Raw genomic sequence first — 18,042 nt, 5'->3', positions numbered from 1 at the left:
GGGTGCCCCCCCCCCCATGGTATTGGGTATTCGGTTAAAAAAAAAAGCTAATATTTTTTTGGTTCGGTTAAATAAAGACCACGAAAATATTGACAAGTGATCTTCAAAAATCTTGAACACAGTTGGCAAAAACAGAAGTCGTTAAACACAGTCGGTAAACACAGAACACAGAAGTCGGTAAACACAGAACTTTTACCAACTCCTGTCTTGATTTTTATTATGGTGCCACAACTTTCCATTAAATAAAGAGCAACAAAATAGTGACACACCACACACCAAAATCACAATCTTGGTTGGTAGATACAGCGGTTTTATCAAATCACTCAGTGATTTTGTGTATCATAATTGAAACAGAAATTGTGCTGATTATTGATAAAAATTAGTCGGTAAAAATGACCATCCAGTCAATAACATCCCTTGCCCGCCCCCCAAACATTTCGGCTCGTAATGCCCCAGAGTACCCATTATAATAAATGGAAAGCTTATGCAGAACTGGAGACACTATTCCCGACCCCTGATTTCAAAACATAACTTATACTGTTTAATTTCATTGTTAAGAGTTGTTTTCTTCCTCTTCTTTTCAATCCTTCTTTTTATGAATTCTATTCTTTTCTTTACTTTTTTCATTTTCTTTTTAATTCTTTTTGGCGCTTCCATCAAATTTATTTCATGTTTACTTCGGGCCAGAATTAAGAAATTAAATACATATTAGAATCTGTAGTCACTTATATAGGAATTACGAGAAAATCGAAAAATCAGAAAACTGACAAACTGTATAAAAAATAAAAGAAACAACAGGAAAAATAACAACTAGCCAGAAAGTTTGGAAAAAAGGGGCAGTATTCCCCTCCCAGAAAAACATAAGTTAAAGTAGCTTACAAACAAGTGCGAACTTTGTGTAATCACAATCTTCTATTTAAGGTAATACAATTTATAGATTCGAATAAAAACGAACAGAATATCTATTTATTTGATTTGAAATTGATTATATTTAAATTTATTTAATTAGTGCGATTTTATTTAATGCTTGAAAACCGTATTTAAATGATAAACAATAAAATAAAAATGCTGAAAACATACTTTTAGGTGTCCCTTACTTTTGAAGGTTTTACCACAGAAATCACAAAAAAAGACATTGTTTTCCCATTCGCCATCTTCCTGGTTGGCACTGACACGCGATTCCTTTCCAGAAGCAGATGCAATTTCTGATGTTCGAATGACCTTACTATCCAGTTCATAGTTGCCATCTGATTCATCAGCCTTTTCTTTAATAACTGGAAGATTGAATCAAAAAATCAAAAACTGTTACAGGCCATACCTCAAATGAGAGACTCTGAACTATAAATTCAGGAAAAAGATGCTTGAGCTCTTACAAAAGATCAAGTAGCTTGGAGGGGCTTTAAAAAGAAAACTAAATAATACTTTAGTGGGGTTTGTCAAGTTATTTTTACAAAATAATAAAATGAAACAGTATTAGACTTCACAGTCTAAGCTATTTGTGAAAATGTTAATCAAGACAGTAAACTAAGTAATACACAAAAAGTATTAAGGGGCAAAAGCTGTCCAAAACGCTTGGCTATCTTTTCAATGTTTAATAAATTTTGTCTGTTTACAGCATCGGTTTTACTAGAGAACTAAAATTGTGGTTCACCTCGTTCGGGAGACTAATGGATATCATTTAGAAATATTTTTTTTTTCTTATGCTCTGTCTATTTTATAAATAATCTTTTATATAAAATTAATTTAAAAAAAATTTGCACAAAAAAAAAAGTTTTTAAAAGGAAAGTAAAGAACTCTATTAAACAAAAAATGTGCAAAAATAAAATTAAATAATCTACAAAGGGTGAAACTACCGCAAATCAGAATCGATAAATCAATGAAACTCAAACCGAACAGAAATTACAATAGATACCCGAGTCAAACTCAAAACGAGCAGAAAGTAACATAAGATGGGCTCAAACCCCCTATGCCTTCCCAAGGCCAGAACATAATTTGCACTTTACTGAAAAAATACAAATGAAAGTGCATTGTCAGTTTAATATACATATACTGGTATTTAGTAATCAGAATGTTAATATTATTTGATTTATTTAAGTTATAAAAGCAAAAACATTTATATTTTTTCAGTTTTTTTTTATTTTTTTCAAGTTTTTTTAATTAATTTCTGTTCGTTTTATATTGGCACAGTCATTTCAGGGAAGAAGAAAATAATACTTTAAACATTTTTGTTTTTTTAAGACTTTATAGTTTGGTCTACTATTTTGTATGCTGGAGAAATTTTTTAGCAATTTTTAACAACAAACACCCTTTTAAAAATCTGGACACAAATAGTAGTCTTTAATTTCGTTTCATACCTCCTCTAGTTGACTTGAAATGGAAAACTTGACACCAAAGAACTGGTACTCTGAAATTAAAAAACTTACCGGCAAGAGTCAAGAACAACTAAATTTTAATATAAATGAGCCGCCAAAGACCACAGCTAATAACCTCAATAAGTTTCTAGCTTCTATTGTCCAGAGTCTCCCACCACTATCTTACGAATTTCCAGATATTCCTGTTCCTTTTTCACTCCCACATATTTCTCCACTTGATGTTGCGAAAAAAATTGAAACACTAAAACGATCAAACATTTGCCCTTTAGATATTCCTGTTCCTCTGATTAAAGCTTTCAGTGATTACCTCTCAAAACCCCTATCCACCCTGTTCAATGAAATTACCGAATCTGGACAGTTCCCTCAATATTGGAAACAAGGCTTTATTACCCCAATCAAAAAGCAAAATGGGAAGCCTGGCTTTGATGGCATTCGTCCTATTAGCCTCACCTCAATTTTTTCAAAATTGTATGAAAGTTTTCTCGCAGACTTGGCTTAAGATGAAAGTCCTCCCCCTCATTGATCATAGACAGTTTGGTAATCTCAAATCCACGTCAACCTCTCATTACCTGATCCATCTTGTTGATACCATGGGTAAATTACTTGAAAAGCCTAACACTTGGCTTAATCTAATTTCTATTGATCTTCAAAAAGTTTTCGATTTGATTAACCACAATTTACTCATAGATAAACTTATAAATGAATTCCACATTGAAACTTTCCTTGTTAAGCTCGTTGCCTCTTTTCTCTCTAATAGATCTCAAGCAGTTAAATATCTAAACTGTTTCTCAGGTCATCTCCCCATATTTAATGGCATTCTTCAGGGGACTATTCTAGGCCCTCTCCTTTTTTCTCTTATGATTAACAGCCTTTCAACCCTTTATGACAATAGGTGGAAATTTGTCAATGACTGGACAGTTTTAGAGATATGTCATAAAAACATGTTTAGCAACCTAATAGGCATACTCCAAGATATTGCCTGTGAGGCCTCTTCCCTTGACATGAGAGTTAAACCTTCTAAATCCGCAACAATCTCAGTAAGTTTCCTTAAATACCCTCCCCTTTTTCTTGCTCCTATTCCTCCTGAAATCTCTATCTCATCTCTTAAACTCCTTGGTGTTACAATTTCTTCTAATTTGAAATGGGATGCCCATATAAATAATATCCTACGACAAGCAAACTCCTCGCTTTCCCTCCTTAAACTTTTAAAAAAAATTCAGTTGCCCCCAATCACATTTACTACAAGTATACATTTCTTTTGTGCGTCCCATATTAGAGTACGCTTGTCCTGTGTGGCACCCTGGCCTCTCTAATGAAGCAACACAAAAATTGAAAATGTCCAAAAGAGAGCTCTAAGAATTATTTTTAAAGAGGGCATGATACCATATTTGCATTTGTTAAAAATTTCAAACCTAGAGGCCCTCGAGAGACGAAGAAATAATTTGTGCCTCCGTTTTGCAAAAAATGCCATAACAAATCCTCGGACGGCAAGTATTTTCCCCAAACGTCACTCCCCATCGAGATTACGGCCGCCTCGAGCTGTTTCTGATCCCATCCCTTTTTTTTGTCCCATTCGCTGCGGTACTTCGAGATACGAAAAACCTTTTGCCCCTTTTATTATAGAAAAAATGAATAAAAGGTCAAAATAGTTTCTTTTTTTCCCTCTTTTTTGTCCCCCCCCCCCTTCTTGACCAGGTTTCAGTTTTTAACTCCTTTATTAACTTACGGTAGTTGGATTATTGACACTTTACTAGTGTCCCTTTTAATTTATATGCATTTATTTCTTGCTCTTTTTTTTCTGTTTATCTTCGCTTATTCCCCCCCCCCCCTTCCTTTTTTTATGTCCGTTCTAATGCTTTTTCTGATTCGTATTTGTGTAAGTTTAGTTTGACCAGTTTTTATCTTTTTAACTCTTTAATTGACTTTTTACAGTTTTAATTATTGACTGTTAAATGATTGTACATTATGATTTTTCTATTTCGTTGTTGTTGTTTCATTTTTGCCAGTTTTAGTGCAGACATTTATATTGTCGACTCCGAAGTCCGAATTCGGCCCTTTGTGGGCTTGTGATAGTGATCTTTTTGAAATAAATATGTCTTATATCTTATATCTCTTATATCTTATACCATTCGCAAAAAAATCTGCTTACTTTCTTTGATAGCTTGGATACACTTTCCTACGACAACTCCTTCGATACGAAGTGCCCTGGTCTAAACAACAACAAAAATCACAAAAATCATACATTATACCCCCATCGATCTTCACTATAAAAATTTCAAGCCTTCCAATCACTTTCGACTATTAAAAAGGGCACTAGGCCTTTCAATTTCCAATCGAATGAGCCCTTTTTCCTTTTTGAGTTTCTACGATAACGCGTTCTATAAAAACCTTATATCCCCCAGGGCATAACCTACAACCCTTGCCCTGAAGGCTGTAGGGGAGTGTCCTCCTCAAAAACATAATTTCTATCTGGAAATCAACAACGCTGAACAAAATGGCTATCTACAAATTTTGATTGGATGTGTCTGGGAAAAATGTGGGCGAGATAGGGGGGTTATTTGCCCTCAAATCACTTTCGACTATTAAAATGGGCACTAGACCTTTGAATTGACAATCGAATGAGCCCTTTTTTAAGTTTCTACTATAAAGATTTCAATAAAAACTTAAATATCCCCAGGGCATAACTTATAGACATTGCCCTGATGACTGTGGGGGGAGTGTCTTGCTCAAAGGTATAATTTCCTGAACTTTAAACTGCGTGGAACAAAATGGAAATGTTAAAATTTTGATTGGATGTGTTTGGGAGAATGGTGGGCGTGGAAGGGGTGTTAGTTGCCTTCCAATCCCTTTTGACTATGAAAAAGGGCTCTATCCATTGTAATTTACAAGCAAACAAGCCCTTTCTGAAGTTTCCAGGAAAAGCATACTAAAAAAATCTTAATTACGCCCAGGGCATAACTTAGAACCCTTGCCCTGAGGGCTATGAGGGGGTTGTCATCCTCAAAGAACTAATTTACAGAACTTAAAACTACAAAACTATAGAACTTAACTGGTGGGCTTGGAAGGGGTGTTAGTGCCTTCCAATCACTTTCGACTTTTAAAAAGGACACAAGCAACTGCAATTTACAATTGAATGAGCTCTTTTCGAAGTTTCTGCGACAACTTCTTCGATACGAAGTGCCCTGCTCTAAAGGAAAAAAATAATAAATAATACACTGTGCCAACATCGTTCTTATATGCCCTCAGGATATAACTTAAAATCCCTGCCCTGAGGGTTGTGGGGGAGTGTTCTCCTCAAAAACATATTTTCTATCTGGAAATCAACTACGCTGAACAAAATGCCTATCTAAAAATTCTGATTGGATGTGTTTGGGGGAATGATGGGCGTAGAGGGGGGGGGGGCTAGTTGCCCTCCAATCACTTTCGACTATTAAAAAGGGCACTAGCCCTTTTAATTTCCAATCGAATGAGCTTTTTTTGAAGTTTCTACGACAACGCCTTCTATAAAACCTTATATGCCCCCAGGGCATAACTTACATCCCTTGCCCTGAAGGTTGTGGGACAGTGTCCTCCTCAAAAACATAATTTCTATCTGCAAATCTACTACGCTGAGCAAAATGGCTATCTCAAAATTTTTATTGGATGTGTTTCGGGAAATGGTGGGCGTGGAAGGGGTAGTAGTTGCCTTCCAATCACTTTCGACTATTAAAAAGGGCCCAAGCCACTCCAATTTCAAAATTGAGTGAGCCCTTTTCGAAGTTCCTACGACAATTTCTTCAATACGAAGTGACTTGCTCTAAAGGAAAAAATAATAAATAATACATTGTGCCAACATCGTTCTTTACTTAGGCAGCGCTATTGCGCTGTCTATGCTTCTCTTGGCTTTGCTTAAGAAAACTATATTTACCAGTTCAATAAAATTGATACGAGCTTATAAATGTTTTCAAGCTAAACTTTTCGTTGATCTTATCCATTGAAGACCTTTTTTATGTCCTTTTTTTCACTGTAACCTCTAGCAATCGTTTTGGAGTTACGGACCCCTCAAGTACAAAATCGGTGGTTTAATTTCAGAGTCAGGGTCTTAATTATCACGGGTCGTGCCTTGCAAATGATTCAACTAATCTTAGATAAACATGCCGCCAAACCAATTAAAATACGTCAAAAAACTTTTTGAAACATAGGGAAAAGGCACAATAAAAGAGGACTTGAATGAATTAATGATTTTATTCAGTGATTAAACCCGTACAGAGTATTTAACAATCTCATCTACAAAATAGAGCATAAAATATCTGAAACTGAAAAACAAAATACTACAAGAAATAAAGAAAATCAATGAATAGACAACATTTATTAATAGAAAGTAAATGAAGGGGAAAAGGAAGAAGAAGAAGAATAAAGAAAAAAATATACAATATCCAGTCTCTTTGTCCGGTTCAAATATTCTAAATTAACATACCAGGTCTCTTTAATAAAACAGATAACATTAATATTAAAAATACCAGAGTAATAAAACTCTTGTAATTTAAATTGCATTTCGGTTCTTTCATTTTCAAAAAAATTACGCTCAAAAAGATAATGATACAGTTTCTTCATCACCGATGTGACATGCTCTAGAGCAGCGATGTTCAACATTTTCACTTGAAATTTTAAACCATTTTTCTGAAATTTTCAGTCATTTTTACCCATTTTTCTTGAAATTTAATAGATTCTGCAGCCCAACCATGACGGTTGCCTACCATGAAGGTAGGAAAATGAAAAAAATGTAACATGTCATGGAGAGTAAAGCATTAAAGCAGCCATGGACGTGACTGATGGAGGTAGGATTTAGCCAAGGAGGCAGGGTTCACTTACCATAAAGGTAGAAAAATTAAAAACTGTAACATGCCATGGAACTTAAAGCATTAAAGCAGTAATGGAGGTGACCGACAGTAGAGAGGGGGGTACCAGCGCGATCACTCACCCCTGCTGCCACCTACAACTTTTTTACATAGTTTAATGAGGACAGGGTCAATGACCTCTTTCTCCATGACCTCTTTCTCCAGGTGTGTTTTTGGCACGCCCCCAGCGAATGTCAATGTTGTTATTGTTTCCGAGGCAAAATGCCAAGGTCAATGTTGTTGTTGTTTTGAACAGAGTAATTAGAGAGAACACGTGGTTAATGGGGTCAATGTTGTTGTCGTTCGAAGCAAAGTTAATGACACTTCCTTCCTGTTCGAGGCAGATGTTATGATCCAGAAATAGTATTGTTATTGTTGTTTCCAAGCCAAATGTTACGAGTTCCCGGGAAACACTTAATTAATGTCCGATAGATGACGTCAAGTTAATTAATGTCTTTGATACATTTCCAAAGAGAATTGTCTCCGAGAAGCAGTTAGATCACACATGATGTCATGATTGATTGATTGACACAAAAGGGGAATTAATTTGTTGTTCTAAAGAGAATTGATTCACGAAAGGGAAATTAATTTGGACTTCTAACAAGAGAATCGTTTCCGAGCAAATGTTTTGATCTTAGCGCGCGAAAAGGTTTCCAAATAATTTGAAATAAGCCAGCGCAGAGATGCCAAACAAAAGGAACATGCTGAAATTCCATTTAGGGATAATTTTGGCGAAACCGTTTTAGCTATTTTATGGAACTATTTCGGCGAAACAGCTAGAGACATTTTAAGAGATGATTTTAGAAGAGATTTGGGAAGAGAATTTGAATGTGGTCATTATAATACACTAGTTTCAATTGGACAGTGTTGTGAGGTCCTCTACCCCAACCCCAAAGGTTCCGATCCCCCAACCACAACCCCGAAGGAAGCCACCGGGCCTCAAAGGTTCTCTGGGCTTCCAAAGGACCCCCGGACCCCCAAAGACCCTCACCCAGTCCCCAAAGGTCCCCAGGCACCCAAAGGGCCCCAGACCCCAAAAAGGCCATACCCGAGCCCCAAAGGCCCTCCCCCGTGCCCAAAGGTACACCCGACCCCCAAAAGCCAACCCCCGACCCCAAAGGTCCACCAGAACCCCAACAGCCCTCCCCGGGTCCCCAACAGCCCTCCACCGGTCCCCACCGGCCCTCCCCGGGCGCCCAGGGCCCCCAAAGGGTCCCGATTACTCTACCCCTACCCCGAAGGAAGCCTCCGGTCCTCAAAGGTCCCCCAGGCTCCCAAAGGCCCTCACCTGGTCCCCAAAGGTCCACCGGGCTCCCAAAGGGACCCCAGACCCCCAACGGACCCACCGGGCCCCAAAGGGCCCAATCCGTGCTCAAGGGCCCCCCCGGACCCCCAAAGGTCCTCCACCAGTCCCCAAAGGCCCTCTCCCGGTCCCAAAGGTCCATCGGGCACCTAACGGCCCCCAGCCCCGACCACGGCCTGACCCTCGCCCCCAAAGGGACGCCACCAGTCCCCACAGGCCCGCACCCGGTCCAAACGGTCCACCAGGCTCCCAAAGGGCCCCAGCCCCGAAAAAGACCCTACCCGAGCCCCCCCAAAGACCCTCACCTGGCCCCACAGGGCCCACAGATGCCCCACCGCCCTCCCCCGGACCCCCAAGGCACTCCCCGGGCGCCCAGGGCTCCCAAAGGACCAAGTGTACTCTCCCCCTACCCAGACGGAGGCCGCCGGGCAAAAAAGATCCAACAGGCTCAAGCCGGTCCCAGTTGCCCACCACATACCAACCCGTGGCCCCCACAGATCCACCGGGCTCCCAAATTGCCACACTGACCCCCAAAGCGTCCCACGGACCCCCACGGTCCACCCCCGCTCCTCACGGAAAGCCCCCACCCCCCAGGGACCCACCGGACCCCCCAGGGCCCAATCGGTGCTAAAAGGGCTCCCCGGACCCCCAAAGGCCCTCACCCGGTCCTCAAAGGTCCACCGGGCTCCCAAAGGACCAGTCGGTCCTCAAGGACCCTCTCAGACGTGCAAAGACCCTCCCCAGGCCCCCAAAGGCCCATCCCGGTCCCCAAAGGTCCCCTCCGGCTCCCATATGACCACCCCACCCCTCAAGGGCCCCTGGATCCCCAAACGCCCTCCCCGGACCCCTCCAAAGAGCCACCTCTCCCTTTTTAACACTTTTTATGGCTTTATTATATCCTTTTAGAACAAGTTCCTTTCATAATGTCCCTCCTAAACCCATTTTCCAACTTGAAGTACTTATCTTTTTCACCCACTTTTCTCAATGAAAAAGAAATTAGTTTTTAATCAATTCTAATTTTCCAAATAATATAAAAATTTTCCACTTTAGTTCAGATCTGTCTCGAAGAGATGAAAAATTTAAAATACTGTTCCAAATTTTTCGCTGAAGATAAAAAAAGTTCAAGTTTTCTTCTGAATTTTACCAAAGAACGTGCTCCAATTCTAATTTCTCCAGAGAAAACAAAATCTTCCACTTCAGTTCTATATTTCACAAAGATATAAAGAAATTTAAAGTTCAAGTCAAAATTTTTCGGTGGAAGATAGAAAAAGTAATACCATACCTGTGAATATTTTCACGGAAGATAAAAAGTTCTAGTTCAATTTGAAATTTCCTCAACGAAGTGAAGAAAGGTTCAAGTTCTCTTCTGAAATTTAACAAAGAACAAAATTCAATTCTAATTTCACCAGAGAAAATAAAAATATTCCACTTCAGTTCTTTATTTCACAAAGACATAAAGAAATTTAAAGTACAATTCTAAATTTTTCGGTGGAAGATAGAAAAAGAAATACCATACGTGTGATTATTTTCCCGAAAGATAAAAAGTTCTAGTTCAATTTACAGTTTCCTCAATGAAGTCAAGGAAAGTTCAAGTTCTCTTCTGAATTTTACTAAAGAACAAAATTCAATTCTAATTTCACCAGAGAAAATAAAAATCTTCCACTTCAGTTCCTTATTTCGCAAAGACATAAAGAAATTTAAAGTTCAATTCTAAATTTTTCGATGGAAGATAGAAAAAGCAATACCATACTTGTGAATATTGTCCCGGAAGATAAACAGGTCTAGGTCACTGTACAGTTTCCTCAAAGAAGTCAAGGAAAGTTCAAGGTCTCTTCTGAATTTTACTAACGAACATGCTTCAATTCTAATTTTTTCAGAGAAAACAAAAATCTTCCACTTCAGTTCTCTATTTCGCAAAGACATAAAGAAATTTAAAGTTAAATTCTAAATTTTTAGGTGTAAGATAGAAAAAGTAATAGAATACCTGTGAATATTTTCCCGGAAGATAAAAAGTTCTACTTCAATTTACAATGTCCTCAACGAAGTGAAGAAATGTTCAAGTTCTCTTCTGAATTTTACCAAGGAACATGCTTCAATTCTAATTTTTTCAGAGAAAATAAAAATCTTCCACTTCAGTTCTTTATTTCACTAAGACATAAAGAAATTTAAAGTTCAATTCTAAATTTTTCGGTGGAATATAGAAAAAGCAATACCATACTTTATGAATATTTTCCCGGAAAATAAAAAGTTCTAGTTCAATTTACAATTTCCTCAACGAAGTGAAGAAAGGTTCAAGTTCTCTTCTGAATTTTACTAAAGAACAAAATTCAATTCTAATTTCACCAGAGAAAATAAAAATCTTACACTACAGTTCTTTATTTCACAAAGACATAAAGAAATTTAAAGTTCAATTCTAAATTTTTCGGTGGAAGATAGAAAAATGGTGGAAGATAGAAAAAGTAATACCAGACCTGTGAATATTTCCCCGGAAGATAAAAAGTTCTAGTTCAATTTAAAATTTTCTCAATGAAGTCAAGGAAAGTTCAAGTTCTCTTCTGAATTTTACCAAAGAACACGCTTCAATTCTAATTTTTTCAGAGAAAACAAAAATCTTCCACTTTAGTTCTTTATTTCGCAAAGACATAAAGAAATTTAAAGTTCAATTCTAATTTTTTCGGAGGAAGATAGAAAAAGTAATAACATACTTGTTAATATTTTCCCGGAAGATAAATAGTTCTAGTTCAATTTAAAATTTTCTCGACGAAGTGAAGAAAAATTCAAGTTCTCTTCTGAATTTTACCAAAGAATAAAATTCAATTCAAAGATCACCATAGACAACAAAAAACGAACACGTCAGTAAAGGATTTAACAAAGACATAAATAAATCTAAATTACTAGTCTACGTTTTTATGTTGTAGATAGAAAAAGCCATACCATACTTGTGAATATTTTCCCGGAAATGCAAATGATCTCGATCTAATTAAAATTTCATCCATGACGTAAAGGACATTACAAGTTATCTTCTGAATTTTACCAAAGAATAAAATTCAATTCTACTCTCACCAGATAAAATAAAAATCTTCCACTTCAGTTCTTTATTTCACAAAGACATAAAGAAATTTAAAGTACAATTCTAAATTTTTCGGTGGAAGATAGAAAAAGTAAGACCATACGTGTGAATATTTTTACGGAAAATATAAAGTTCTAACTCAAAGTACAGATTCCTCAATGAACTAAAGGAAAGTTCAAGTTCTCTTCTGAATTTTAACAAAGAATACGCTGCAATTCTAATTTTTTCAGAGAAAACAAAAATCTTCATCTTCAGTTCTTTATATCACAAAGACATAAAGAAATTTAAAGTGCAATTCTAATTTTTCGGTGGAAGATAGAAAAGCAATACCATACTTGTGAATATTTTCCCGGAAAATAAAAAGTTCTAGTTCAATTTAAAATTTCCTCAACGAAGTGAAGAAAAGTTCAAGTTCTCTTCTGAATTTTACTAAAGAACAAAATTAAATACTAATTTCACCAGAGAAAATAAAAATCTTCCACTTCAGTTCTCTATTTCACAAAGACATAAAGAAATTTAAAGTTAAATTATAAATTTTTCGGTGGAAGATAGAAAAAGTAATACCAAACCTGTGAATATTTTCACGGAAGATAAAAAGTTCTAGTTCAAATTAAAATTTTCTAAAATAATTAAAGGAAAGTTCAAGTTCTCTTCTTAATTTTATCAAAGAACACACTTCAATTCTAATTTCTCCAGATAAAATAAAAATCTTCCACTTCAGTTCCTTATTTCGCAAACACATAAAGAAATTCAAAGTTCAATTCTAAATTTTTCGATGGAAGATAGAAAAAGTAATACCATACTTGTGAATATTTACACGGAAGATAAAAAGTTCTATTTCAATTTACAATTTCCTCAATGAAGTCAAGGAAAGTTCAAGTTCTCTTCTGAATTTTACCAAAGAACATGCTTCAATTCTAATTTTTTCAGAGAAAACAAAAATCTTCCACTTCAGTTCTTTATTTCACAAAGACATGAAGAAATTTAAAGTACAATTCTAAATTTTTCGGTGGAAGATAGAAAAAGTAATACCATACTTGTGAATATTTTCCCGGAAGATAAAAAGTTCTAGTTCAATTTAAAATTTTCTCAACGAAGTGAAGAAAAATTCAAGTTCTCTTCTGAATTTTACCAAAGAATTAAATTCAATTCTAATTTCACCAGAGAAAATAAAAATCTTCCACTTCAGTTCCTTATTTCACAAAGACATAAAGAAATTTAAAGTTCAATTCTAAATTTTTCGGTGGAAGATAGAAAAAGTAATACCATACTTGTGAATATTTTCCCGGAAGATAAAAAGTTCTAGTTCAATTTACAGTTTCCTCAATGAAGTCAAGGAAAGTTCAAGTTCTCTTCGGAATTTTACCAAAGAACAAAATTCAATTCTAATTTCACCAGAGAAAATAAAAATCTTCCACTTCAGTTCTTTATTTCACAAAGACATAAAGAAATTTAAAGTTCAATTCTAAATTTTTCTGTGGAAGATAGAAAAAGTAATAGCATACTTGTGAATATTTTCCCGGAAGATAAAAAGTTCTAGTTCAATTTACAGTTTCCTCAATGAAGTCAAGGAAAGTTCAAGTTCTCTTCTGAATTTTACCAAAGAACACGCTTCAATTCTAATTTTTTCAGAGAAAACAAAAATCTTCCACTTCAGTTCTTTATTTCACAAAGACATAAAGAAATTTAAAGTACAATTCAAATTTTTCGGTGGAAGATAGAAAAAGCAATACCATACTTGTGAATATTTTCCCGGAAAATAAAAGTTCTAGTTCAATTTACAATTTCCTCAACGAAGTGAAGAAAGGTTCAAGTTCTCTTCTGAATTTTACTAAAGAACAAAATTCAATTCTAATTTCACCAGAGAAAATAAAAATCTCCCACTTCAGTTCTCTATTTCACAAAGACATAAAGAAATTTAAAGTTCAATTCTAAATTTTTCGGTGGAAGATAGAAAAAGTAATACCATACCTGTGAATATTTTCACGGAAGATAAAAGTTCTAGTTCAATTTAAAATTTTCTCAACGAAGTCAAGGAAAGTTGAAGTTCTCTTCTGAATTTTCTCAATGAACACAATTCAATTCTACTTTCACCAGAAAAAATAAAAATCTTCCACTTCAGTGCATTATTTCTCAAAGACATAAAGAAATTCAAAGTTCAATTCTAAATTTTTCGATTGAAGATAGAAAAATTAATACCCTACTTGTGAATATTTTCACGGAAGATAAAAAGTTCTAGTTCATTTTAAAATTTTCTCAACGAAGTCAAGTAAAGTTCAAGTTATCTACTGAACTTTACCAAATAACACTCGTCATTTCTAATTTTTCAGAGAAAACAAAAATCTTCCACTTCAGTTCTTTATTTCACAAAGACATAAAGAAATTTAAAGTTCTATTCTAATTTTTCGGTGGGTGATAGAAAAATTAATGCCATACTTGTGATTATTTTCACGGAAGATAAAAAGTTCTACTTCAATTTTAAATTTCCCCGGAAGATAAAAAGTTCTAGTTCAACTTGCTATATTATCTTTGTGAAAACACACAAACTCAGAAAAAATGTTCAATGTTCCTTTAGTACCTATGCAATTAGACTAAAAATGAAGATATTTATGCAGAGTTTCAACTCGCTATGGCTAAGTTTGCTAAAAACAAGCTATTTTCTTGCGAAAACACACACAATCAGAAAAAATGTTCAATGTTCCTTAAGCACCTACGCACTTAGACTTAAATGAAGATATTTATGCAGAGTTTCAACTCGATATGTCTAAGTTTTCTAAAAACAAGCTATTTTCTTGCGAAAACACACGAAATCAGAAAAAATATTGTTAGGTTAGGTTAAGTTAGATTAGGTCAGGTTAGCCTACGTACGCGCGCATATAGGTTAAGTTATGTTAGATTAAGTTAGATTAGGTTAAGTTCGGTTAGGTTAAGTTAGGTTAGGCTAGGTTAGCCTACGTACGCGCGCGTATGTAGGCTAACCTAGCCTAACCTAACTTAATCTAACCTAAACGAACCTAACTTAGCCTAATCTAACGTAATCGGACCAAACGGAACCGATATGCGCGCGGACGTAGGCTAACCTGACCTAATCTAACCTAACATAACCTAACAATATTTTTTCTGATATAGTGTGTTTTCACAAGAAAATAGCTTGTTTTTATCAAACTTAGCCATATAGAGTTGAAACTCTGCATAAATATCTTCATTTAAGCCTAATTGCGTAGGTGCTTAAGGAACATTGAACATTTTTTCTGATTTTGTGTGTTTTCGCAAGAAAATAGCTTGTTTTTAGCAAACTTAGCCACAGCGAGTTGAAACTCTGCATAAATATCTTCATTTTTAGTCTAAGTGCATAGGTACTAAAGGAATATTGAGCATTTTTTCTGAGTTTGTGTGTTTTCACAAAGATAATAGCAAGTTGAACTAGAACTTTTTATCTTCCGGGGAAATTTAAAATTGAAATAGAACTTTTTATCTTCCGTGAAAATAATCACAAGTATGGCATTAATTTTTCTATCACCCACCAAAAAATTAGAATTGAAATTTAAATTTCTTTATGTCTTTGTGAAATAAAGAAATGAAGTGGAAGATTTTTGTTTTCTCTGAAAAAATTAGAATTGAAGAGTGTTCTTTTGTAGAGATCAGAAGAGAACTTGAACTTTCCTTGACTTCGTTGAGAAAATTTTAAAATGAACTAGAACTTTTTATCTTCCTTGAAAATATTCACAAGTATGGTATTACTTTTTCTATCTTCCATCGAAAATTTTAGAATTGAACTTTGAATTTCTTTATGTCTTTGCGAAATAAGGAACTGAAGTGGAAGATTTTTATTTTCTCTGGAGAAATTAGAATTGAAGTGTGTTCATTGATAAAATTCAGAAGAGAACTTGAACTTTCCTTGAATTCGTTGAGGAAATTTTTAATTGAACTAGAACATTTTATCTTCCGTGAAAATTTTCAGAAGTATGGTATTACTTTTTCTATCTTCCACCGAAAAATTTAGACTTGTACTTTAAATTTCTTTATGTCTTTGTGAAATAAAGAACTGAAGTGGGAGATTTTTATTTTCTCTGGTGAAATTAGAATTGAATTTTGTTCTTTAGTAAAATTCAGAAGAGAACTTGAACCTTTCTTCACTTCGTTGATGAAATTGTAAATTGAACTAGAACTTTTTATTTTCCGGGAAAATATTCACAAGTATTGTATTGCTTTTTCTATCTTCCACCGAAAAATTAGAATTGTACTTTAAATTTCTTTATGTCTTTGTGAAATAAAGAACTGAAGTGGAAGATTTTTGTTTTCTCTGTATAAATTAGAATTGAAGCGTGTTCTTTGGTAAAATTCAGAAGAGAACTTGAACTTTCCTTGACTTCATTGAGGAAACTGTAAATTGAACTAGAACTTTTTATCTTCCTGGAAAATAATCACATGTATGCTATTACTTTTTCTAACTTCCCCCTAGAACTTTAGAATTGAACTTTATATTTCTTTATGTCTTTGTGAAATAAAGAACTGAAGTGGAAGATTTTTATTTTCTCTGGTGAAATTAGAATTGAATTTTGTTCTTTAGTAAAATTCCGAAGAGAACTTGAACTTTCCTTGACTTCATTGAGGAAATTTTAAATTGAACTAGAGCATTTTATCTTCCGGGAAAATATTCACAAGTATGGTATTACTTTTTCTATCTTCCACCGAAAAATTAAGAATTGAACTTTAAATTTCTTTATGTCTTTGTGAAATAAAGAGCTGAAGTGGAAGATTTTTATTTTCTCTGGTGAAATTAGAATTGAATTTTATTCTTTGGTAAAATTCAGAACAGAACTTGAATTTTTCTTCACTTCGTTGAGAAATTTTGAAATTGAACTAGAACTTTTTATCTTCCGGGACAAAATTCACAAGTAAGGTATTACTTTTTATATCTTCCACCGAAAAATTTAGAATTGAACTTTAAATTTCTTTATGTCTTTGTGAAATAATGAACTAAAGTGGAAGATTTTTGTTTTCTCTGAAAAAATTAGAATTGAAGCATGTTCTTTGGTAAAATTCAGAAGAGAACTTGAACTTTCCTTGACTTCATTGAGAAAATTTTAAATTGAACTAGAACTTTTTCTCGTCCGGGAAAATATTCACAAGTATGGTATTACTTTTTCTATCTTCCATCGAAAAATTTAGAATTGAACTTTGAATTTCTTTATGTCTTTGTGAAATAAGGAACTTAAGTGGAATATTTTTATTTTATCTGGAGAAATTAGAATTGAAGTGTGTTCATTGTGAAAATTCAGAAGAGAACTTGAACTTTCCTTGACTTCGTTGAGAAAATTTTAAATTGAACTAGAACTTTTTATCTTCAGTGAAAATAATCACAGGTATTGTATTACTTTTTCTATCTTCAACCGAAAAATTTAGAATTGAACTTTAAATTTCTTTATGTCTTTGTGAAATAGAGAACTGAAGTGGAAGATTTTTATTTTCTCTGGTGAAATTAGTATTGAATTTTTTTATTTAGTAAAATTCAGAAGAGAACTTGAACTTTACTTCACTTCTTTGAGGAAAATTTAAATTGAACTAGAAATTTTTATTTTCCGGGAAAATATTCACAAGTATGGTATTGATTTTTCTATCTTCCACCGAAAAATTAGAATTGTACTTTAAATTTCTTTATGTCTTTGTGAAATAGAGAACTGAAAAGGAAGATTTTTGTTTTCTCTGAAAAAATTAGAATTGAAGCGTGTTCTTTGGTAAAAATCAGAAGAGATCTTGAACTTTCCTTGACTTCATTGAGGAAACCGTAAAGTGAAATAGAACTTTTTATTTTCCGGGAAAATATTCACAGGTATGGTATTACTTTTTCTATCTTCCACCGAAAAATTTAGAATTGAACTTTAAATTTCTTTATGTCTTTGTGAAATAAAGAACTGAAGTGGAAGATTTTTATTTTCTCTGGTTAAAATAGAATTGAATTTTGTTCTTTGGTAAAATTCAGAAGAGAACTTGAACTTTCCTTGACTTCGTTGAGGAAAGTGTAAATTGAACTAGAACTTTTTATTTTCCGGGAAAATATTCACATGTATGGTATTGCTTTTTCTATCTTCCACCGAAAAATTTAGAATTGAACTTTAAATTTCTTTATGTCTTTGTGAAATAAAGAACTGAAGTGGAAGATTTTTGTATACTCTGTTTAAATTAGAATTTAATTTTATTCTTTGGTAAAATTCAGAAGAGACCTTGAATCTTTCTTCACTTCGTCGAGAAAATTTTATATTTAACTAGAAATTTTTATCTTCCGGGACAATATTCACAAGTATGGTATTACTTTTTCTATCTTCCTCCGAAAAATTTAGAATTGTACTTTAAATTTCTTTATGTCTTTGTGAAATAAAGAACTGAAGTGGAAGATTTTTGTTTTCTCTGAAAAAATTA

General features: G+C 34.4%; 1 protein-coding gene across 1 annotated transcript in view; it reads right to left on the bottom strand.

Annotated features, from left to right (window-relative positions):
- The window catches only part of LOC148952882 (uncharacterized), a gene marked incomplete at its 5' end in the record, with an annotated part of 270,367 nt that overhangs the window by 220,185 nt on the left and 32,140 nt on the right, over positions 1–18,042 (bottom strand). Inside the window, one exon of the mRNA XM_089087813.1 lies at positions 1,081–1,274. Within this exon, the coding sequence (XP_088943939.1) occupies positions 1,081–1,274 (194 nt within the window). The remainder of the gene's footprint in view (positions 1–1,080; positions 1,275–18,042) is intronic.

This window comes from Artemia sp. Qi Xiang Cuo, chromosome 4 (assembly GCF_049724085.1).
Source record: "Artemia sp. Qi Xiang Cuo chromosome 4, ASM4972408v1, whole genome shotgun sequence".
Classification (NCBI taxonomy): Eukaryota; Metazoa; Arthropoda; class Branchiopoda; order Anostraca; family Artemiidae; genus Artemia; species Artemia sp. Qi Xiang Cuo.
Note: the sequence above shows the minus strand (reverse complement) of the source record. Positions and strands in the feature narration are given on the sequence as shown.